General features: G+C 39.9%; 1 protein-coding gene across 1 annotated transcript in view; it reads right to left on the reverse strand.

Annotated features, from left to right (window-relative positions):
- Positions 1–23371, reverse strand: part of slc6a2 (solute carrier family 6 member 2) — a 143723-nt gene extending 120352 nt beyond the window's left edge. The window contains exons 1-3 of the mRNA XM_041191297.1: positions 22646–23371; positions 21733–21864; positions 12883–13120 (exon numbers count right to left, since the gene is read on the reverse strand). Coding sequence (XP_041047231.1) covers positions 12883–13120; positions 21733–21864; positions 22646–22943 — 668 coding nt within the window. The 5' untranslated portion in view covers positions 22944–23371. The remainder of the gene's footprint in view (positions 1–12882; positions 13121–21732; positions 21865–22645) is intronic.
- Between the last annotated feature and the right edge of the window lie 2715 nt (positions 23372–26086).

Here is a 26086-nt window from a genome sequence, read left to right on the forward strand (position 1 = left end):
TCACCTCCAGTTCACCCAAAGTGAAGGTCGCCAAGTGCACGACACCTCTGTGCTGTTGTGAAACATGTTGACGTGCTTTCCCGCCGACGTGGACGGATGATCCAGCGGGGGTGCAAGATCCTGGCGGGATGGCCTGATAATGATATGCTGATGTGTTACAATGAGGTACGTGACGACAGATGGTGGGAAACGCAGCCCACCATCAGCGGGCTGACTGGACAATCACGACCTGCCTTCCCACCGTCGTGAGACCGATAGTGCCATATTGTCCACTCATACCACCTATCATGCCAGCGGGCATGGAAAATTCTGCCCATTGTTTCTCTCTAAATAATGCTGCCTGACCAGCTGAGTATTTCCAGCATTTTCTGTTTCTATTACACAGTGACATGTATCCTTTTGTTAATTGTTATGGCAATTAAGTGTTTTTGAAATTCTAACTAGGCATGACTTTTTAAGAATATAGAAACAATATTCATCCTTCGAGGAATTTAACAGCACATTCCTTCATTAACAGGCTGACAGCTTATATCCGAAGGCATGAGAGAAAATCAAAGTGGACATTTGAGTAAACACACCCACTCAGCAGCATTACAAGAGCTCTTTGCTTTACACAATCAGACTCAGCTGGTCAGGGTGTTGGGAGCAACATCTGTGGGATCATCACACTAAACGTTGCTAATGGAGCACCCAGTGACAATTGTAGTTCAGCACGAGTTCCAATTTATATTGGCAAGCAGCAAATAAAATACTGGATTTATGAATGGTTGACGATTCAAGTGTGTGCTGCACTAAATATTAGTAATTTTCAAAACAGAACATTCATCACAATTCTGGTAACTAGCAAACACGGGCTAGAGCATTATGGTGTGGTTTTAGCAGAAATAGGACCTTTTTGCTGATTCTATTGGGAGGGAGCGGGATTTTATGCCATCCCCACAAGTGATTTAAAGACAGGGGGCACATAAAATAAGTAGCAGTTTTGATGAAAAAGTTCATTTGTTTGAAGTAATAGGTGCAACCTAAAACTGTTGCGAAAATCGTAGACAAAGGAATTTTATGGGCATTCATTCTTGTGATTACACAGAGTAGTTTTAACTTCTGAGTATTTATAAAATAAAGATTTGTTTAGAAAATTAGGAAATTTGCTGGTAGAGAGAACTTGATGTTTCAAAGAGAGGTTCTTACATGAAGGCCCCATTTTTTTCCTCGAGTGTTCTGCTGGACTCCCACTGTAATTCTAATGGGAGACCAGCAGAAGGCATGGTAAATGACAATGATTCAGCTGGGTCCGGTCTCTGTCTGGGATATGGTGGTCAGTTTTGTAAGGAATAGAACCTTTGCTCAGCCCTCCCAAGGCCAGTGTTGTCAGGGATAAGCCGGGGAGACAGAGACAGGTTTGGGACCCATTACACCAGGACATTCAATGTGGAAGACACTGGAATGGCAATGCCTGCCATTGTAGTCTAAAGCTGAGTCAGATGGTCATGCATCAGTGCAGTGATGTGGATTGCAGACTCTTCTGTAGACACTCCCAAACTGTACAGGTTGCTTGGCACACTCTCAAATGATTCACTGCTCACTAACACTGAACTCCCAAACTGATTTCGTGGCCAGTAGGTGGCTGTCTCTCCAATCCACCTGCACTTATCCCTCAAGAAATAGAAGCAGGAGTAGACCACATGGCTCTGCCATTCAATATGATCATGGCTGATCTTAGGTTTCAATTCCACTTTGCTGCCTATTCCTCATATCCCTTGATTCCTAAGGGATCAAAATCTATCTCAGCCTTAAATATATTTAATGATGGAGCATCCACAGCCCTCTAGGATTGAGAATTCCAAAGATTTACAACCCTTTGAGTGAAGTAATTTCTCCTCATCTCAGTCCTAAATGATTGGGCTCTTATCCCAAGACTGTGCCCCTATGTTTTAGGCTCCTTGACCAGCGGAAACAATCCTTCAGCGTCTACCCTTTCAAGCCCCTTCAGAATCAATAGGATTGCCTCTCATTCTTCTAAACTCCAGAGAATAGAAGCCCAATTTACTCAGCCTCTCATCATAGGACAACACCCTCATCCCAGGGACCAATTTAATGAACCTTTGCTGTACCATCTCCAATGCAAGTATTGTCTTTCTTAAATGTGGAGACCCAAAACTGCACACAGTACTTCAGATGTGGTCTCACTAAATTGTAGCAAGACTTCTTTATTCCTGTATTCCAATACACTTGCAAAAGGCCAACATGCCATTTGCCTTTCTAATTGCTTGCTGTTCTTGCATGCTAACTTTGCGTGTTCTTTGTACAAGCACACCCAAGACTCTTTGAACATCAACACTTATAAGTTTCTCACCTTTTAAAAAAAAGTCTTCTTGTCTATTCTCACGACCAAAATGAATAACTTCACACATCCCTACATTACACCTCATCTAACATCTTGTTGCCCACTCATTTAACCTGCCGATATCTCTTTGCAGTCTCCCTGTGTCCTCCCCACAGCTTACTTTTTCACATAGCTCTGTATCATCAGCAAACTTTGATACATTACTCTCTACCTTTTCATCTAAGTCATTAATATAGATTGTAAATAGCTGAGGCCCCAGCACTGATCATCGTGTCACTATGCTATTCACTGCCTGCCAACTTGAAAAAGACCCATTTATGCCCACTCTCTGCTTCCTGTCCATTAATTAATCCCGTATCCATGCTAATATATTACTCCCAACTCCATGAGCTCTTATCTTGCTTATTAACCTTTTATGTAGCACCTTATCAAATACCTTTTGGAAATCTGATTACATTACATCTACTGGTTTCCTACTCAGAGCACTCATGCTCTGTGCTTCATTAAACATTTTTTAAAAGCACAGAATGATACTTGCCCTGAGCTAGGGATGGCCTCTAATCTCACTGTCATCATTTCTTCAATTGCTCAATGTTCAGAATTTCGAGGGCCTTCTCCTAGTTAAGCATCAAGAGTTGCAAATTCCTGGCAGAACATGGAGAAGCTGGTTCTAAGCATATTATTGGAACACACATTAAAGTAAGGAATATGAGAAAAGATGTGTATCACACAAATGCCCATATGAGAAACTAATGTATGTGAAACTAATGCATGTGAGGGTGCAGCTTGCAAATACCTCTTGTGGGCACCAATACATGTGTTTTGTGTTCATTGCCAGTTAAACTCATGATCCACTAGATAAAAATGTCATGATGGCAGCACTGCCTAGTGATCCGGTAAAACATATAGGTCTTTACGTGCATTATCAATTAGGTGTATAGTTGCTAAAGTATTGTGAATTCTCCTTCTGTCACAATGCATCAAACTTACAATGAAGGGATACTACAATACTCTGTGAAATAACATTTTTGAATGCTGCAAAGTGTGAGCACACTTAACAAAAATAAAAATACCTGGAAAAACTCAGCAGGTCTGGCAGCATCTGCGGAGAGGAACACAGTTAACGTTTTGAGTCCGTATGATTCTTCAACAGAACTAAGTAAAAATAGAAAAGAGATGAAATATAAGCTGGTTTAAGGGGGAGGGGGGGTGTGGGACAAGTCGAGCTGGATAGAGGGCCAGTGATAGGTGGAGATAGCCAAAAGATGTCATAGACAAAAGGACAAAGAGGTGTTGAAGTTGGTAATATTATCTAAGGAATGTACTAATTAAGGGTAGAAAGCAGGACAAGCAAGGTACAGATAGCCCTAGTGGGGGTGGGGTGGGGTGAAGGGAAGGGATCAAAATAGGCTAAAAGGTAGAGATAAAACAATGGATGGAAATAAATTTTAAAATAATGGAAATAGGTGGGAAAAGAAAAATCTATATAAATTATTCGGGAAAAAAGGGGGATCGGAAAGGGGGTGGGGATGGAGGAGAGGGTTCATGATCTAAAATTGTTGAACTCAATATTCAGTCCGGAAGGCTGAAAAGTGCCTGGTTGGAAGATGAGGTGCTGTTCCTCCAGTTTGTGTTGAGCTTCACTGGAACAATGCAGCAGGCCAAGGACAGACATGTGGGCATGAGAGCAGGGTGGAGTGTTGAAATGGCAAGTGACAGGGAGGTCTAGGTCATGCTTGCAGACAGATCGAAGGTGTTCTGCAAAGCGGTCACCCAGTCTGCGTTTGGTCTCTCCAACGTAGAGGAAACCGCATTGGGAGCAACGAATGCAGTAGACTAAATTGAGGGAAGTGCAAGTGAAATGCTGCTTCACTTGAAAGGAGTGTTTGGGCCCTTGGATGGTGAGGAGAGGGGAAGTAAAGGGGCAGGCATTGCACCTTCTGCGGTTGCATGGGAAGGTGCCGTGGGAGGGGGTTGAGGAGTAGGGGGTGATGGAGGAGTGGACCAGGGTTTTCCAGAGGGAACGATCCCTGCAGAATGCCGGCAGGGGGTGAAGGAAGATGTGTTTGGTGGTGGCATCATGCTGGAGTTGGTGGAAATGGCGGAGGATGATCTTTTGAATGCAGAGGCTGGTGGGGTGATAAGTGAGGACAAGGGGGACCCTATCACGGTTCTGGGAGGGACAGGAAGGTGTGAGGGCGGATGCGCAGGAAATGGGCCGGACATGGTTGAGGGCCCTGTCAACCACCGTGGGTGGAAAACCTCAGTTAAGGAAGAAGGAAGACATATCAGAGGAACATCATCAGAACAGATGCGACGAAGGCGAAGGAACTGAGAGAATGGGATGGAGTCCTTACAGGAAGCGGGGTGTGAGGAGCTGTGGGAGTCGGTAGGCTTGTAATGAATATTGGTGGATAGTCTATCACCAGAAATTGAGACAGAGAGGTCAAGGAAGGGAAGGGAAGTGGCAGAGATGGACCATGTGAAAATGGAGGGGTGGAAATTGGAAGCAAAATTAATAATTTTTTTCCAGGTCCAGACAAGAGCATGAAGCAGCACCAAAGCAATAATCGATGTACCAGAGAAAGAGTTGTGGGAGGGGGCCGGAGTAGGACTGGAACAAGGAATGTTCCATATACCCCATAAAGAAACAGGCATAACTGGGGCCCATGTGGGTACCCAGAGCCACACCTTTTACTTGGAGGAAGTAAGAGGAGTTTAAGAAGAAATTGTTCAGTGTGAGAACAAGTTCAGCCAGACGGAGGAGAGTAGTGGCGGATGGGGATTGTTCGGGCCTCTGTTCGAGGAAGAAGCGGAGAGCCATCAGACCATCCTGGTGGGGGATGGAGGTGTAGAGGGATTGGACGTCCATGGTGAAGAGGAGGTGTTTGGGGCCAGGGAGCTGGAAATTGTTAATATGATGTAGGGTGTCAGAGGAATCACGGATGTAGGTGGGAAGGGACTGGACAAGGGGAGAAAGAATGGAGTCAAGATTGCGAGAAATTAGTTCTGTGGAGCAGGAACAGTCTGACACAATCGGTCTGCCGGGACAGTCCTGTTTGTGGATTTTGGGTAGGAGGTAGAAGCGGGCCATCCGAGGTTGGGCAACTATGAGGTTGGAAGCTGTGGAAGGAAGATCTCCAGAGGAGATGAGGTCAGTAACAGTCCTGGAAATAATGGCTTGATGTTCAGTGGTACACTTAGTTGGGCAACCTTCTGTAGCCAAACAAACTTCTTCCTCACCTGCTCCCAGGTTTGGGCCACAGGTAACACAGCATTTACTCTTTCAATACTCTGTTTTCTGGCTGCACTAATGCTACTCCTGAGGTGTCGCTACTCCAGAAAGCTCTACTTTACTATGTAGCACCTCCTAGTGCAGCATGGCTGAAGAAGGAACTTGAGGTGATGCTCTTCTGCCTCTGTGCCATGCTTCTGTCATTTAAACAAGTTGTATCTGGTTCCCTTTTAAGAGCAACAGAAATTCTTTGAAAACTACTAATACTAGGTGTTCTGCCCCAAGACATCCTGTTGTAGGAGCAACCAAATCTCTTTAAATAACCTGACCTCCTTTTATTATTTTTATGGCTCAGTAAATCACAGACATACACAATACTCAGGGACCAATGGTCGGAGGGTCTTCAAGATAAAAATGGCTTAACTTCAGTATTCTTTTATATAAATGATAAACTTCTAATATTCCTGACTATTGAATACAATACTTCTGAAAGAGTTATAAATGCCTTCTGTACTGATGGATTTCTGGTTTATGATATGACAGGATTGTGTGTATGAGAATTATACAGTACAACCACAGTTTATGGCTATTTTCAACTTGGCCAAATCTGAGATGGGAATAGACTGGGGTGAGGGTGGAAAAGAAGCTTAGTTGTGACTTGTGACAGGGTAAGTCAAAAATAAATTTATATGCAACAGATCTTGCCGAGGTTTCTCTTTTTCTCACTCCCTTTCATTTTAGAATTAATTTCTCACAAAATAGATTTTAGAAAATATTTTTAATATATTTTTAAGCGAATACTGAAGAATCACCACAAAGTGCAATTGTGTGCAGGAACCCAAAGGAGTCCTTTAAGATAATGGACAGAAAGGATTTTATATAAATGCACCAAATGCCATTCTCCACCCCATCACCCTGAAGTTACGATTTACTTAAAAGAGGTTTAAATCACTGTGTAATATTTAGTAGCTTCAGCTGAAAATCAGCAAAAATATCTTGCAGAAGCAGTTTAAATATGCTTTGTCTTTGGGGTTTTCATTGACTTTCTTTCTACCTTGTGGGAGAAATTCTACCCTGACTAAATGCTTTTATTTACTTGTAACTGGGTTTTCTTGCTCAGACACCTGTCCCATTTATTAGGATCTGCAACACCCTGAAGCCTTTCCACTTTAATGGTGTGCAAACACAAGGCAGAATGACATGGAATACTGGACCAAACTTCAAAGACTGCTTAATTAAAACAAAACTGAATTTAACCATTTACTGTCCTTCCAGTCAACAACTAGTTGCCATGTTGACTTCACAAGTGACACCTGGCAGCCTTCATCATTCTGAGCTCCGTGGCACTGCAGGAATGAACACAGTATAGTTTCAGAGCCAATTGTGCCAGATAACCATTGTGCTGAGAACATTTCAAACACAATTGTTAGCTTCAATTTTGGCTCAAGAAACTTGGTTTAGGCTCGTGAAAAATTTCTCCAAATGTTCAATGGATTACTAGTATTTCTTTAGTAAATCATATCTGACAATCAATAATATAAAATTGAGACAAATCATTGGTCAATTTGAAATCTAAAAAACCAAATACTTAAAGCGCACTGAATTATTCATACAATTATCAATGATTGTTGAGTTTGATAGTTGGAGTGAAGATTTATGTGAACATCAGAAATAACAAAATCCAATAGAATATTAATGGAGGATTGTAGTATAGTGATGGAAGATATTAAAGTCTAAACCGGAGATGTATAAGCAAGCCAACAGCAGCAATGATGCATCTCTCACATCTATATGTTTCTACTTTCAGACTCTGATGAATATAAATACCCCAACCAACCATCTAAAACTATAAGAAGTTTCATTAGTTTATAATCTAGCAGGGTTATGTCTCAATGGTTAAAATAAGTGTTCTAAATAAAAGAACAGCGCGAGTTTACAATCAAGTACGCTTGGAGTTGATGCAAAGATTCTTTTTAAGATGACCCGAAGGCTACAATTCCTCTAGAATAATGCTATGGCTGTTGCTGGCAATCTGGCTCTGGCATTATCAAGATGCTTATCCAACATCACTTACTAAGCAACTTTTCCATCAGTTTTACGAACATACATATATGAACAAGGAGGAGTAGGCCACTCAACCCCTCGAGCCTGCTCCACCATTCAATCAAATCACGGCTGATCTGACTGTAACCTCAACTCCACATTCCCACCTACCCCCGATAATCTTGCATCCTCATGCTTATCAAGAATCTCTCTAGCTCTGTCTTAAAAATGTTCAAAGACTCAGCTTCCACTGCCTTTTGGGGAAGACAGTTCCAAAGACTCGCAACCCTGAGAAAAAATTCCTCATCTCAGTCTTCAATGGGCGACCCCTTATTTTTAAGCAGGGAAACAGTGACCTCTAGTTCTAGATTCTTCCACAAGAAGAAACATTCTCTCCACATCCACCCTGTCAAGGACCCTAAGGATCTTATTGAAACATATATGTTTCTGGATTTTTTTGGGAAAGAGAAGATTGCGTTGTGATGAGTTTAGGAAAAATCAGGACTTTTATTTTATGGTCCACATTTGAGCTCTGAAGCTAATATCAAAATATTTCAGACAAGATGCACAACTCAAAATGCTTTATCAAATTACAAAACATATTTAAATCAACAAAATCCTCTACATAGGTTGATAGAATTTTTTAAACCTCTACAAGGTATAAGAAAAATATTTATATTTTTATGTAGGATGTTCCAAAGATCTCTATAACCAATTAATTACATTTGAAGTGCAGTCTCTGATGTTACCTAAGCATTGAAACTAAGCATTATTTGGGTTCACAAGAACCATGCATGTAACTGCATACAGATAATCAGAATCAAGTTAATCAAATAATGTCATTGATGTTAATATTTTATCCCACTTTAGAAGTAGATAATATACTTTCCTAAAGATGATTTAAAAATAAACAGTAGCTCTATTTACATTTGGTAAAACTTAAGATGAAAGGAAACAAACTGGAGGCTTTGGTCTTAATTCAAAAACAAGTGTCAGTTAGAAAAATCTGAAGATCTGAACCTGGCCCATTACTAGTCTGAATTTTATTTATAGGCATCAAAATGGGGAAATGAAATGCTTTTAATTATCAGGCAACAGGGTAAATTATGATAAGTTATGGTAATAAAATAATAAATTTTAACCAAAATCAATGCACATTGTCTTTCTACTTGTACAATTTGAAGTAGAACTTTTTTAAACAGTGAAAATTCCAGAGTTAGTTTGGAACTGCAGAAGCATGTGGAAGGACAGATGAATATTTAACTTTCTTTTAATGCTGTCCAGCCACCAAACGCTTAGATTTCAAAGGAAAATTCCTGTACCCAAAGGTTGAGTGCATACAGCTGAAACTGTAAGAAGAAAGTGCTCAACAAACTGTGTCTTAGGGTGCTTGGATATGGGTTTGGCTAGCAATGAAACAATTCAATATTACGTGTTTTCTCCAATATAAAAACTGCAGCTGAAATATGCAGGTCAGAGCTCCCTCATTCTCCAGATGGCTTTTTATGGAAAAATGTTTTAACACTGGAGATAAATCACTTTGTATAAAGTAGTAGGCAGATAGTAGTACAATACCCAGAGAGATTTTCCTTGCCTGTCCGGTGTTCTCACAGATTGAGAAAATTATAAAAGGGAAGATTATAATTATTGCTTGCAGTTGCTGGTATGCATAAGATTATGCAGTATGATTATATGCTTCAGGTATGAACAACACCAAATTCGCAGAGATGACTATGTATGGTAAATGCGGACTAAAAGGAATACCGCTGAATTTGAAATTTAATAGGTTGCCAAAAGGATTAATAGAGCTAATTGATACAGAACAACATACTCAGTGGGGAAGAATCAATTATAGTCTCAGATTTGGGACTTCTCGAAGTGTCATTTAAATCTAAACTACTACAAGATATCCACGGTTTATTAACATGCATTGCAAACAATCTCAAGCAGTTGTTACTCAAATTAATGGAACAGAAACATAAACAGAAAAAGATCACAAATATGAATGCACAGGGCAGCAAACAATTCAGTAGACTGATATTGATAAGTTCCATTTGGGTTTTCACATTGAAATTACCATGCTACATTTGAAGGGAAAGGTATTTTGGTGACAATTTGAAGACAATAGAAACCTAACGTATGCGCCTAAAAAATCAAATGCACGCAAAAATAATCCTCATAGCTATCATTCTAAAGTTTGAACCTTCACTGGAAAACGCATGCCACAATATTCAGGGGACCTTAACAACATATTACAGAACATTGTAACATATTACTAATAATAAAAGCCAGGAGAAAAGGGATTAATGAAGCAAAAAGACTGATATCATCAGTTGGATTTAGTTGTCTTGTAAAGCGATTGTTCAACAGAGAATCCCTCAATAGTATAAAAGCCACCTTGCAGAGTTTCTTCCAAATAGAGTTAAATGATTTTAATTGCACTTCTCAGCTTGGCATGCTTATGTGCTTTGCTGTAGGTGCTAATTAAAATCACCAATTGCTTAACACACTTTGGGGTTGATAAACCTGCATTTTTTAAAATCACAATTATTGTTGGGGTTCACCTTTTTGCCTGCAATCATTTTCAAGTGTGACCATACTGAAAAAAACTCTCCTAAGCAAAAAAGTGCTTCATGCTATTTCCCAAAGGGCCTCATCTGTTTAGACCAGCTATCATTTGCATTGTTACAAATCATACATTTGGTGTCTCTCATTATTCTTCTGAGAAAAGGAACTCCATTAAAAAGACACCATCATTTGGCAAATCCATAGTCTCAACTCTGTAAGTTAAACAGTGTGCAGTGATACAACTGCATGTGATCATGCCACTGATTGTGCTGGGTGCTACAATGGGCAAATGCACATAAAAATAAGGTCACAAGAGTCTGTTTTACAGCAGATATGTCAGGATGTAATTTGAATCTCATTCCCCAGCTGTAAAACAAACTCAAGGTCAAATTTCAAGGGTCAACATCTTGTGCCCATAGGACAACTGAAAAATGCACCCAGGACAGGTGTAAATGAAAAGCCTAAAGTCTGTTTTATACCCACTCACTGAGATGGGTCAGTGGTGAGTTGGGCAGAAGTTTGGCCTGCCCAGCTCGAGATCTATATATGTTCCTCATGAACCATGAAAAGCATTAGTGCTTCTTACCAACTTTATAGACTGCATAAGGGCTATTGTTGTCCTGCAATCAGCCTCTCCCACCATCCCCCCTCCCCTTTTCATTCATTCTCCCCCACACTTACCAGAGCCACCAGCAGTGAGGCAGATGGTCCATAACTCAAACCAATAAAGTGAACTGTCTGTAGAGGTATGAAAGACACAGGCTGCTCACCCACATTATTTAGATAAGGTCTAATCTTAGGTCTTGGACCTTCAGGTTTGGGAACATGTTGGACCCCAGGATGCCGAACCATATCAACTATTTAGTGGTCAGTGTGGCTATTTTTGAACTGAATATTTGATGTTTGATCATTAAACGTTCTTAATCTGAAGCAGCAATGTCTCTTTTATGTAATGGCTATATGTATTTGGAAACTACTAAGAAATGTGCAAGCAGCAACAGTTAAGAGTGAAGCATATTAACTAATCACCAAATGCTTAATTTTCCTGTTTGGATTATGGAACAAAACAAGATCAAACATTTATTCTCCATGGTTAATATCATTGACTACTCTTGTGTACACCTCTTGAAACTAGAAATTACCACTGGATGGCTGAAAATAGCAAAATGAAAAGTTGTTGAGTTAGTCTACATTAAGCCCATTTCTAAGAAATTAAGAATTTATCTAGCTGAATACATCTAGCCATTGCAACATTTCTATTTGTTTTGTTAACTATCAGACCAGGTCATTTACAGGGAATTTTCTACAAATTACATTCAGTGAAACCATTTCCAATGATTGTAAAACAATTTCTTTAAATTAAAAACATTTTAGAAAACTCAAAATATTAGATCAAATTAAAATAACGACAAAGATATCAGCACTGACTGCCATTTATGTGTAAATTACAGAGCAACTTACAGCAAGCACTGAGTGCAGTCAATTAAACACAAAAATCCAGAACTTGCCATCTATGCTGTCAACTACAGGAAAAGGCATCTCACTGGCTGGCTCATAATTCAAATGCATTGAACGGTGTAAAGTTCTTGTACTTACATTATAAATACAAATCAAACTTGCTGCAGACCTTAGGGCTCATCCATCCTAGTCTAAGTACCCTTTTAAATGGAGTGGTAAGTCTTGTTTACTGCCAAGCAATCTCTCATTCCTTCACAACCTGCTGGTGTGGAGTCTCATTCCTTCAGATTTTAATCATTGTTGGAGATTTTAAAACATTTTGTTTACTTTTTCTTTCCGTCTGTTAAACCAATCTTTCTTTTCCTCTCTTTATTTTATCTTCTGTACCTGAACTGACATTGAATTCACTATTCTAACTTCCTTCACCTGGTTCAGACTGTCCGCTCATTAACAGTTCATCAATCTGATTGCTTAAGAAGATACACAATTACTTACCTTGTTCGCACAGGTCCAAGATAGCCTGTAGAGGCCACAATGGTGTTTGGATATCCTGCCTGCTATAACTTGTTGTGCAAAACCCCATAGAAAGTATATAGGCAAGTACAAGTCTAACAAATGCTGATCGCAGCAAAATCAAGCCCATTATATTCATTGATCATCATATGTTTAACTTTACTAAATTATGTCTGACAACATAAAAATAAGTTTTAAAGTGAAATAAATAAGGTAAAGCATTGCATTTCTCAACTACTAAACATGCATTTGTGTCTGTATTTCAAATAAATGGGGAATTAACTTATTCCCATCAGTGTGATTTCATTCTGCAGGAAGTTCACAGGGTTATCACAACAAATGTTGCCACTAATGCTTCTTGACTTAACTTTCTTGCAATTTTAAAAACCATCAAGAATTATAAGTACTTTTACAGGGCAATCTAAAACAGGAGATTAAATGTGAGGCAAGTGATGTTTGGCAGTTTTCACTTATAATCAGAATGACCTTTTGAAAATATGAATAACTGTAATGTAATGTTAGAAAGAGAGCTTCTTTATACCAGCAGTAAAATAAGTGACCACAAACTTTATTATTTCCAAAGATTCAATGAACTTTAAGTTATGTTGTGCTGGATTGAAATGCTAGCTAACAATGTACAGTGTATCAAGGAATTTTTCAAATATCTGATCTCTACAACCAAGTTATTCAAGAGCAAATAAATGCAAATATATCAACTTACTCATAGTACTCCGCAGCTGGTGTGATTTTATATTTTGAATATTTGGTTCCATTTCCCAGGACTGAGGCATTGAGTACCTTTGGGTCAGTACAGTTGCGACTGTTCCAATGGTTATTGCAGTGTACCCATGGGAGGTCGGATGTAAATGAAGAGAAGAGATAGTACAAGGACCAGGCTATGATGACGTTATAGTAGAAGCCAACATATAGTGCTATTAGTATCACAGCGTAGCCCACACCTAAAAGAAAAAATAGTTATTTATTTAAATCAATACTATTACAGTTCATAATCCACTACATGATATGAAAATGGAAACTAGGTTTCTCTTCCCCTTTCTCCAGAAAGCCAACAAAGGGCCTACAAATACTTTAGGGTTACTTAAAACCAATTCCTACTTGCTGGGGAAAAAATTGCATAATAGTTCATGTTTTTCAACAGTAATAATGTTGTTGTTAAACTTAATTTCTACCACTGGATGTTGCTGGTTCATTTTGAAATGATTGTGATGTAGGTTATCTTAAGATGTCCTAAAGACATTTGGGCCACAAAATTTCCCAGTGAGCAAACCAATTGCAACTAAGGGAAACATTTTTTTCTCCGTGAGAAATCTAACATAAGCCTTCTGCCTGCTGTAGGTGCTATGTTGAAAGGTATTTTGCTTGTTTGTATGCATTACAAATGGTTTCTGGTTTCTGTTCAAAATGTACTAATTTAATTTTGTGAATCAATAAGGGATACTTACTGAAATAATAGAACTAACCTTGGGATTACTTAATGAGTTCTTATGCACCAGAACTCAAAATGTATGCAATGAGCCACAATCAGTGCTCTAGCACCTCATTTGCATATTAATTTCACATTATCTCCTCTTCATGCCAACATCAAAAAGACAAGTTTGTTTTAGTGAACAAAGAAAGAACAAAGGCCCAAATTCTGAAATGGCACTGCAGCAACATTCTTTTTGTAATGTAATCACTGCTTGAGCAATAGCCTAAACGTTCAGGGAATAAGGGGCACAACATACGCAACTTGCACAGCACCTTTTGTGCCAAAGGGCTGTTCTCCAGCCTGCAGTTCTGTTGTGCAGATGTTGAAAAAGTGGCACTGTCATAACAATGAAACATAAATAACAAGAGTTGGAGGAGTGTTTCTTTGGCATCATTCCCTCAATCTTCTAAACTTTAAACAGTACCGTGCAAGCTGCAAATACCACAGCTCATCACATCTCTGAAAATTTCCTTTTCCTAAAATACTTTATTTTTATCTCTCAGTCATTTTCTTCCTCTCCTCTCCTGCAGGCTTTAGGATATGGCTCTGCAGCATTCACCAAAATGAACTAGCACAGCGCAGACTGGGGATAGGATCCATCTGATCCGCACAGCTCAAGAAGTCAATCGACCTGAAATGTTTACTTAGTTTCTCTCTCCACCGATGCTGCCTGACCTGAATAATTGCAGCATTTCCTGTTTATGTTATTATAATTGGATACACTTGCTTATTCATTGAGATATTCAAGCTTTACGTTCATTAACAGGAAGGTCAGATGTTGATGGAAAGTGAAGCTTCCTCTAATTTGTGCTAACAATGTGTCCTAACTCTTAGGTTCTGAGGAGAACGCTACTGTAATTGACATGGATGTTTCTATCCCCAAGAGTTAGCATGCAATCCTTTTCTCAAAATTGCTCAAGTGTATCAAAATTTCCTGGGCCATCTCTATGCCCTTTTCAAGGTCTCACACAGAGAGTTCTGGGTGCACTCTGCTTTAGCGAAAAAATAACTTTATACGGTTTCTGCTGTAGTCCATTGGCTGAATGCAAATGACTGGAGGTTCACTAGCAAGAAATGTATCCATAACACTCCTTGTAAGAGGCTTACATCTTCTCATAACTACTTAGCGTCTTCAGCCCTTGTAGAAATTTATACATGAACAGTCATTATTCATTTTCAACGATTTAAAGAGTTACAGGCTTGATTTGCAGCCATGAAGGCCCATATAGCTACAGCAAGGAAAGAATGGCAATAATATGAATATGGTGATATCACATCTGGAATACTCCGAACAGCTTCGGCTCCCTACCAAAGAAAGGATATACTTGCTTGAGAGGGTGTGCAATGAAGGTTCACTAAGTTGATTGATGGGATGTGGGGATCATCCTATCAGAAGAGATTGAGTAGACCAGGCCTATATTCCCTAGAGTTTAGAAGAATGAGAGGTGATCTTATTGAAACAAAGAAGTTTCTTAAGGGACTTGACAGGGTTAATGCTCGGATGCTGTTTCCCCTGGCACAGAGTCTAAAACTAGCAGTAACATTCTCAGAATAAGAGGTTAGTCATTTAGGACTTGGATGAGGAGAAATTTCTTCACTCTAAGGGTTTTAAATCTTTGGAATTCTCTGCCCTCAATGGCTGTGGATGCTTGGTTCTTGAATATATTCAAGCCAAAGGTGGATAGATTTTTGGATACTAGAGGAATCAAGGGAAATAGGAATAATGCAGGAAAGTAGAGTGGAGGTAGAAGATCAGCTATGATCTCATGAATGGCATGCAGGCTTGAAGTGCTAAATGGCCTACTGTTACTCCTATTTTTATGTTCTTATATTATGATCAGGCACTTTAACTATACTGTCAGAATCTTAAAAAGGATATTTAATGTTTTAATTAAAAAATCTGCAATGAAAAATGATAGTTATCTATCGCAGTTGCGCTAAAATAGACTTCATTCCAACATATTTTTGTTCAAATTCATCAGCTCTTCTAAAAAAAGGACATAAAATAAATTATAGAATCTTAGAATAATTCCATATATGCCAATTAGTATCTAACCAATGTGATTCATTTCAAAAATATCAAAGACTCTTTTCCTATTGAATTTTTACAACGATGTATCAAAGCACTGATTTTCAGTGTCATTATAACTTTTAATATTGAAAATAGCACAGAGGAATGCAAGTATTACAATCTAGTTGTGAAACACCATTTTCAACCTAATTTTCTTCCTTTTGTCTCTTGGACGTACTCACTGGCTTTTCCGGAGGTATAATTCCAGGGACATATGCAACCTTTTGGCTATTCTTTGTGTGTGATCTTACATATTGATTGTTGGCAAGCTGGTTAATTGTGGACCGCATTATAGCTGGTGCTGATCCTATCACCACCAGCATTTTTCAGTATGGGCTTATTAGATAGCAAGAATCCTGGCTGATTTCTTTGCTGTATGCCAAGAAATAGTGAGGCCAACTGCAATGCCCCCACTGAAGCCAATGCCAGTGATTAGCTAATTCAGCAGATACTATGATCCTTATCTGGGATTTCATGGGCTGGATGGCCTGAATTTTTCCACATAAAATTCCCATTGTTTTCAGGTAGTTTTTGGGTCACTGGGAGCACAAAACCTGGCTGGGGCCTGATCTCCAGAGCCACTTATGGAGCTAATTTTGCTGGTTGTGACTGAGAATTGCTGGATACTGCCATTCATACTTGGACAGCAAATTCAACTAAAATGTTTTTGACTAAATGCCTCAGCACATCGGACATCAGGTATGTACATCATTGTGGGTCCTATCATCCAGCAGAGATGGGTCTTAAAGTGAAATGGTCACATCGTTTTAAATTTCTCACTTTCCCAATGCAATCAAAGTTTACAAATACAGTTCAACCTCCCCCACCCCCATGCCCATCTCCCCCAAAATAAGCCAACTTTTTTTCCATGTAGAAGTAGTAGCAGGCAAATGGCAAAATGAGGCAGTGGATGTCCAAATAAGTTAAAGGGTCCATGTACAACAATCATGGGAAAGGTTGTAGTCAAGTACTCAAAATTAATCAAAAAGGAAATTAATCAAAAATGCTATTGAAATGTTAACCCTTATAACTATAGAGCCAGAAAAAAGGATAAAAAGTTTTCATACAACCATTTGAAACCTTGGTTAGACCACATATGGTGTCCTCGGTACAGTTCTGGGCACCACACCTTAGAAGGGATATACTGACCTTGGAAGACATGCAGTGCAGATTCAGGTCTCCAAGGGCAAATTTATGAGGAGATGTTACATAAACTATGCTTTTATTCCCTGAAATATAAATGGTTAAGAGGTGATTTGATTGAGGTTTTTAGAATTTGTAAGGGTAGCTAGAGAGAAACATTTTTGAGCTGGTATCTAGGGCAAGGGGGCATTACCTCAAAATCAGAGCAAGGTTATTCAGGAAAAGTTAAGAAACATATCTTCATTCAAAGAGTAGTAGAAGCATGAACCTTTCTCCCACAAAAAGCAATAGATGCCAGCTCAATTCATAATTTAAAATCTGAGACTGATAGATCTTTGTTAGAAAAGAGTATTGATGGATATGGAGCTACATCAGATAGATGGAGTAGGCATAGATCAGGCATGATCCCACAGAACAGGCTCAAAGGGCTGAATGGCCTAATCCTGCTCCTATGCTTCACGTACTGAAGTGGTTTCCCTCCAGCGGATGAACAGAGAAAAATACTTTCACAAAATTAAAGACTAACCTTACAATATCTACTGGGGTCATGGCATTGAAGGATGGATAGGTTGCAAAGGCTGCCAGTACCTATCTGAAATAATTCCTGTCAGATTGAATTGTTTCGAAGGCTGTGACTCAGTATTGCACCTTACAGGGCATTTACCTGCCAAATCATCAGGAGGTAAAATTTAAGCAGGGAAGACCATCCTTTCACTGAAATGAGAGTTTGCCACCTGTTCATTGCTGAATATTTTCATAATATTCTGTTTCAACAGAACAGTTAATGGGAATGAAGACCTTTTGTAAAAAAAAGATTTACTTTGACTACAGCTAACGTACACTTAAAACCACGGTATAATAGAATTTCTGCTGCATAACTTCCACCCCCAATAAAAAAAAACATAATGCCCCTAAATACTTGAAACATGGGTTTGTGCAAAGTCTCATTGCTCTGAATGACATGTATGTTAATAAATGACGGATACTTTTCTAATTAACTGAAGCAATGTCCCCACAAACTAAACAGCCATTCAAATGTCATGTTCTGTTGAAGAGTCATAAGGACTCGAAACGTTAACTGTGTTCCTCTCCGCAGATGCTGCCAGACCTGCTGAGTTTTTCCAGGTATTTTTATTTTTGATTCAAATGTCATTGGCTGCTTTGAACACAATTCAATTACAGTAGAAATGCACATGCTTAAACATGTATTTTTAGTTATAAAAATAAACACTCCAAACAAGATCTGTTGAACAGGCCTTTGGCTGAGTGATAGCATTCACATTCTACATCACAAGGCATAGGGTATTAAACCCTGCTCCAGATTGCCCTGGCAAGGAGAGATCAGTTCTGACTTCTGGATTGACATCCAGTGGGATATTCTGACTGTGGGTGTTAAGATGGCCATTCATCCAGTTTTATATGGTCTGGTTTTCAGCTGGTCTCTTCACTGTCTGATATCGGATACCTTTATGTCCAGTATTTTAGCAGAAAACCAAATCTTTTGTCTTAAAAAAATGATCTCCAGACCAGGAAGCCTAATTGCTGGTCCCAGCTTTGTGCGTCCAAAATACTACTTTGAGTTCAAATCTTACCTTTAGTTGTAAACTGTTTAATAGCTTGATTTTCTTGTTGTGGTAAAATGATCCATACCAATTAATGACTCTATACACTAGCCCTTACATCAGCGTAGAGGTAACATGCTGTGGGTGTGTATGTGTGAGCAAGAGGAGGTGTGGTTGGGGTGGGGTGGCAAAAGTAACAGCAGACTTCCAACCCTATGTGCTGGCTTTGTCTGAAGGGTTTTTTTTAAGGTTGGTCTTTGAATGGTTATTTGAAAGTTATTTAGCTTTAATATTAAATTTCTAGAAATTGTTTCAGTAAAAAATCAGTCAAAAACGTGCATCACCAAAAAGGAATGAAACAGGGCAGACCACCCAGCATTAACCTAGGCACCAAAAATGACAATGGCATGCCCAGCCATGTCAGCCATACAAAGTCCTCCTCACTAACATCTGGGAGTCTGTGCCAAAATTGGGAGAGCTGTCCCACAGACTAGTCAATCAACAACCTGACATAGTCATAATCACTAAACCAATACCTCACAGACATTGTTTTAGACACCACCATCACCATCCCTGGGCATGCCCTGTCCCACTAGAAGTGGTGGAGCACTGGTATATGATTAGGCAGGAGTTGCCTTGGGAGTCCTCAACTTTGCATCTGGACCCCATGAAGTCTCATGGCATCAGGTCAAACATGGGCAAGGAAACCTCCTGCTAATTACCACCTATCACTCCCTCCGTCTCAGCTGGGGAATCAGTACTCCCTCATGTTGAACAATAATTGGAAGAAGCACTGAGGCAACTACACAGAATGTACTCTAGGTGAAGGACTTCCATGCTCATCACTAAGGTTTGCTCAGTCATACCACAGCTGACAGAACTGGCTGAGTTCTGAAGCACATTACTGCTTGACTGGGCCTGTGGCACATGGTGAGGGAACCAGAAGGGGCCAATCTACCCTCAAAGGTGCATCAGTCCATGACAGTATTGGCAGGAACAACCACCACCCAGTCCTTGTGGAGACAAAGTCCCAACACCAATTGAGGATATTCTTCATCGTGTTGTGTGGCATTACCATCATGATAGATAGATTTTGAATAGATGTAGCAACTCAAAACTGGGCATCCATGAGGTGCTGTGACCTTCAGCTGTAGCAGAATTGTATTCAACCACAATCTAACTTCATGGCCTGGCATATCCCCCACTCTAACAAGAAGCTTGGCATCATTCAGGACAAAGCAGCCTGCTTGATTGGCATGCCATCTACCACCTTATACATTCACTCCCTCCAACACTGACATACAACGGCAGCATTGTGTACCTTATATAAGATGCACCACAGCAACTCACCAAGGCTCCTTCGACAGCACCTTCATAATACCTTACAAAAATATTCAGCAGTTCAATAAGACAGCTCTCCCACCACCTTCTCCTGGGAAATTAGGGATGGGCAATAAATGCTGGCCTAGCCAGTGATGCCCACATCCCATGAAAGAATGAAAGAGGTTTAACCGGAACAATGTTTATTATTTTTGTGCAAAATATTATCAAGATCTATGAAATATTTAGATTAATTGAATATATGATTTTTATTTTAACATCCAAAGCTATATTTGATTTATTATTTTATTTAAAGTAACTTAATCCATTATAACAGTCAAGAAAGCATAATACTAATTCTCAGGAATCTGCATTGTAATCACAGAATTCAAAAAGAGAGAAAATGGGTTATTGATTTGATTTTTTTAATAGAAGCTAGTTATTGGCCCAAGAGAATCCTGCTCTGTACTGGAACAAGCTTGCAAAATTCGGTGTTAGTGGAAATTGAGTCCAAGGCTTTGAAATTGAGGCAAGGACCACTATGTCTGGAAGTCATTCAGGGACCTCAGTCAAATGTTTAGTGCAGAACACTTGATGCAGCACTTACACTGGTCTTCTGTTCCCTTTGATAAAGGTGGTAAAATTGATTGCATTGCATTTATTTTACTACTTAGAGATCAGTGTGAATTCTCTCATATTGTATTTTTTAAGGAGAAAGGATGGGAGAGATAAAGCAACCACAAGTGTTATATTATTTATCTTACTTTATTCACTTTAGCTCTTTGAAGGAAGGTCTTTTAATTTGGGCAGAGCTGAGCTTTAACTGTGTGTATTTTAGCCAAAGCCTGGAGGGCAGGGTCATTCAGCACCTGTGTACAACTTTTGTTCTGAGTTCTGGGATTGTTTATCAACGAGGTTGAGAATGCCAGCAGTTTGAATGCAAAGGGCGCTGCTGTCTCTAAAGCCCATTGCCTTCTTCAGCTGTTACAAAGCGGTGTATACATTGGCTTTAATTCTTGATATTCTTTACAGTTATTAATTCAATTTAATCAAAAATGCACAAATGCAAGTGCAATGCTAATTTTTAAATGATATCCACCTGGCCGTAACATCCTCAATTTTGGATTGTGTGCCTGGGGGTTTGCAGGAGTGTGCTAAATATAAAATATCAACAGAAAATGCTGGAAAAAACTCTTCAGAGCAAGAAGCATTAGAAACGTTAACTCTGTTTCTCTCTCCAGAGATGCTGCCGGACCTGCTGAGCCTTTCCAGCATTTTCTGCTTTTATTTCAGATTTCCAGCAGCTGCAGTATTTTGCTTTTATCTCAGTGTGCTCAGTATTCTTGCGCTGTCAGTGGCCACCCTGGTGGGTCTCTCATCAGATGGGATGTGGGAGCACATGAAGCCCTCTTGTCCTATCAGTCCATACAAAAAGAGTCCACAGACATGGAAGGCAACCTGCCAGACTTAATCAGCCTTAATGGCAAATCTGCCTGAAAATACAAAAATAATACCAAGACCTGTGACTTCGTGGCCAGGGCCAGCCATAATAACAGATCCTTTCTTTGCTTTCAGTGTTGGATTTATATATCTGTCACATGTTTTAGTGCAATTGAAACATTGTGTGTAAAAAACATCCGCAGTGTGTTATCAAGAGCAAGAACTTAAGTCCCCCCCCCCCCCAGTGATCTTACTAAGTTCTACGTGAACACAAGCAGACATGCGCGTGTAAATTAATGTCTAACAGCATCTGCGGAGAGAAAGACAGAGTTAACTTCCAGTCCGTATGACTCTTTTTCAGAGCTTGAAGAAGTCATACGGACTCGAAACGTTAGCTCTGTATTTCCCTCCACAGACGCTGTCAGACCTGCTGAGTTTTCTCAGCATTTTTTTGATTTTGTTTCAGAATTCCAGCATCCGCAGTATTTTATATTTATGCAAATTAATGGGTCTTCCTTCATTGATAGAAGATGAATAGCTACCTACCTTTGAAGATGGGGCAAATTTTCCAGACGGTAGCTGCACCCTCTCGGTTGTATTGGCCCAATGCTAACTCCATGTAAAACAAAGGCATTCCGGCGATTAACAGAAAGAACAAGTAAGGGATAAGGAATGCACCTACAAACAGGAAGAATACAAGTCGTTTAGTTATTGAGTAGGGAGAAAATGGCACAGTGTCCAAGAGGCGCTTTTTTAAAAGCAGGGATTCCTGAACTAACCGCCGCTTCGCCCAGGTCAGGTATGTTCTTAAGATTACACCAATGAAAAGTTAGAATCATCACTTCAAATGAAACGTCAGCCAGTATTTCCATTTTCCGCATGCCCCTGGAGTGAGGAGCAATTGGCCTGGGGCAGCCGGTGTTCCCTGAAGCCCCCCGGAGACTAGGCTGAGACGATGGGAATTGTATATGAACTTTCGTTAACCATTCCGGAGAGAGACAGTTACTGCAGCATCGTAGCGAGCAGAGCATTTTTACCACTAGAAACTCCAGAAATTACTGATCCTCATTATTTTAGAAAGACGAATCCGAGCACAGTTCTCTCCTCTGCACTTGCTCCAGAGAACTAACGGCTAAATCACGAGAACGTACATGCCCTTAAATAAACCGGTACAATTTACTTAGGTTTGCAATGGAATGGTCAGGTAGTCGAACTGGATCTTAGTTGGGACCTATTGTCTATGGATGCGGAGGGGAGGTGCATAAAGATTCAATCTAACATTTCGCAAAAAAGTGCAATGGTTTTCATTTAAACCTACAGCGCATAACCCAGGAATCTCAGCTGGTTTAATAAGATCCGAATTTCAATTTAAAATAAAAGAGATGGTGGTTTCAATTTGAATCTATGATTGTGATTGAAGCAGACATTTCAAAGTAAAAGCGAAGGAAGTCTCACTCACCGCCTCCGTTCTTGTAACAGAGAAAGGGAAATCTCCACACGTTCGCCAGGTCTACAGCAAAACCGATAACCGAGAGTAAGAAGTCGATTTTCTTGCCCCATGTCTCCCTCTCCTCTGTCTCCCCCTCGGCGGCTGTGAACTGCGGGGAATTGTTGATGATGGCAGTGTTGGTGTACTGAACCCCATTCAGCTCCTTCACCAGAACCAGTTCCGTGTCCTTCCTGTCCACATTGCTGTACTCTTTCAATGGAGCAACAGATGCCAGCCTCCGATCAGAAAGGACTTGCTTATTCATCATTCCTCGCGGATAAAGTGTGGTAAGTGTTCAGGGGCAAACAGATTAAAAAACACACACACACAGCCAAATATTAACCCACCTCCCCACCTCCACCCTCAAAACTAAACCCCCAGTAATGGCAACCCTCACTGATGGAGCCTGACTTAGCGGCAGCCAGCTGAGGAGGTAGAGAAGAAAATGACAACAGTTGCTTTATTACTTAATAGAGACATCGTGCAAAACAAAATGGTCAGCGAAATAAACCGAAGCACCAGTACTTCGACCGAGGAGCAAAGGACGAACTAAACGATCGCCATCCATCCAGGCTGATATCCCTACACAATCTGGAAAAGTCTTTTGCTTCCGACCGAAGTTTGAGAGACACTGAGCTGCAGGCGATGTTAAATGTCAGGTTTTAAATCAGGCTCCACTCGCTTCACGTGGTCCGAAGTCAGTATTTTTGCCGAACAGTGCCACCACTTGACTTCTGCAAGTTCTGAACCCATCCCGATCCGACTCATGAATCCGCAGACAACATTTTAAAGCGCGTCTGTTCTTCCCCCGCCCCCCGGTGTTTACATTAAATTTAACAACACCCTGTTTTTTTAAAAAAAAGCTCGCACACTAAGATTTAACCACTCGATGCCTATTTTACATACCGGGATGTTCCATTTGATTTTTAACCACGGCCAATTCCATTCATTTCTACTTCTCATACCTGCCAGCCTTTCACTGTTTGCACATCCTCCAGTCATATGTAACTCTTCCGAGTACAAACACGTTTCCATCAGTTTCAGATGAAGTTACATAGTTTCATAGTTTGCCATTGTGAGATTTGAATTCTTGATAATCTTTTAAATCTTTTAAATTTGAATTCTTGATCTTGGGATTACAAACCCAGTACCATAACCACTTGGCTATTTAGGCCAAGCCTCTAGTCATATGTACCTTTACTTGTGGAAGGTAATTTGTAGGAGGCGGCTTAAATTAACAGTTTTCCCGAAATTTTAAATGTGCCTCTGTCTCTGGATGGTTAAAGAATTTTACTTTCCTATGGAGAAGTCCAGTTAGCCGACAGGGTGTGATAAATCTGATATTTTGTTTGGTAACTCTTCTGAGTACAAACCTATTTCCATCTGTTTCAGATGAAGTTACGTTATTTCATAGTTTGCCATTGTGAGATTTGAACTCTTGACCTTGGGGTTACAAACCCAGTATTATAACCACTTGGCTATTTAGGCCAAGCTGTGTGATAAATCTGCCCGCATTGAGGTCACAGCGAGTAGAATTGCACCTCCTAGCTTCACCTGAACCCGTTTATAGCATTACAACCTGTGTTAAAATGGTCTTTCGTGACTAAGCTATGATGTTTTAATCGTTAAGTAATCGCATGCAGCGAGCTAATCCCAGTTATTGGGAAAGTTTTTACGCATCAGTTGTCTTCTACGAAAATCTCGCCTACAATGCAGAATGGCTCTGAACAGGGATTGTGAACGCAGGCATCGTACAACATTGACTCCAATGAAACTCAGCAGCTGGCTTTGTAGGGACGCAGGACGTTGCTTCAAGTAACTTAGCCGCCCAGCAAAACTATTTGTCTGATACTCTAATGAAAAGTAAACTAACAAAAAAAAAAACTGAGGGGGTTTTGTTGGTATTAAGGTTTTGTCATGGGATGCTTTCATTGCATTGTAACTTGCTGTCGTTTTTGAGTTGAGTTGTACTTCATAACTAAGGCAATACGGTAAAAATAATGTTTATCGTTTTTCCTACTTGTAAATGACTTGACAAATGTTACCTTAGGGGCATTGACACTTGTATCTTGTTGAAACTTCGAAACACATTCAATACAGCCCATCTCTGAATGTGGGAATAAATAGTCAGCAAATAGGTGTGTTTTTGGTTACAAACTGCTTCGACACACGTTCCAGACAAACCAGGTCATGGACAAAAGCGAAACTTTGGCTTCTCTTTCGTTGAGCAATAGACACTGTTTTCCAGGTTTCTGGCAACACAAGTGCTGCATCTTCCTGAAAAGGCAGGAAGACATTAAATTATGTCTATAGTTCAATATTGCACGTTAAAAGGTCATCTCGGCTATTTGGGCCTGAAGTTAAAAATGGTGGTTTTATTTTAACTGCTATTTTCAGTGTCATATTTGTGGAGGTAAAACTTGATCATAGAGTTGCCACATAGTCCTGCTTTCCACTACGTGAAGCCTATAAAAGGCAGTAGTCTCAAAGCAGATTAGTAACGTGTAACATTAAAGATGTGCTTACATGGGAGATATCTTTTTGAGGTCAGTACTCAGTTATACAAAATAGAACCAGCCGACCCAAATTATACCAATAGTTCAGCACCACTCTCAGGTCAGGAAAAAAAATGCATACGTGCAAAATTCCAGTCATTGGTTTCCAAATTCTGGTTACATTTTAATGTTATTTAAAAAGTAATTGGAACAGTCTATTCTCTGCAAAGATTAAGAAATGAGAAAAATGTGTGGCAGTTGCCAGGTGATCAGTTGAATTTTTTTCTCCTCAGCAATTTTGTCTCCACTGATCCTCTCTTGATAACATTAATCCCTCATTAGGGTAAGATTCCACGAGTGGTCTTTGCCCTCTGGTATCTTCCCCAAGTAGATACTATTTGTGTACATTGGATGCTTGCAGACTATTTTACAGTGGGGTCATTACAGTCAAGTCCAATCCATACATTCACAGAATTGGATATGAGAACAGTAACAACAGACAGTTTTTTTTCCCTCCCTGCGCCCAATTAAGATGTGCCAAGTTTGAGGGCAGGTGCAGCACATCTACTGCAGCCCTGATTGAAAGCAGCTAGTTGAGTCCAGACTAGGGATTGAATCAGCATTTCATTGGTCGGTATGGTCTGCTTGCCACTGTGAATGGGCTGAGACCAAACTTGTCTCAATAGTTATAGTCCCACCCACCCAATACATCTTCTCAAGATGATCTCACACTGTTCACCCAATGCTGATTTGGCACCAGAGTTACCATTCAATAGTTATGTTGACATGAAGCAGAAACCAGTTTGCAGCAATATGGCTGGTATAACTAGTGTAAAATAAAAGGAGTCAGAACAATGCCTAGAAGCCACAGCCTATCAAGTACCCCACCTGAAGCAATGACATTGCAGCTAATATA

Source organism: Carcharodon carcharias, chromosome 7 (genome assembly GCF_017639515.1).
Source record: "Carcharodon carcharias isolate sCarCar2 chromosome 7, sCarCar2.pri, whole genome shotgun sequence".
In the NCBI taxonomy this organism is placed as follows: Eukaryota; Metazoa; Chordata; class Chondrichthyes; order Lamniformes; family Lamnidae; genus Carcharodon; species Carcharodon carcharias.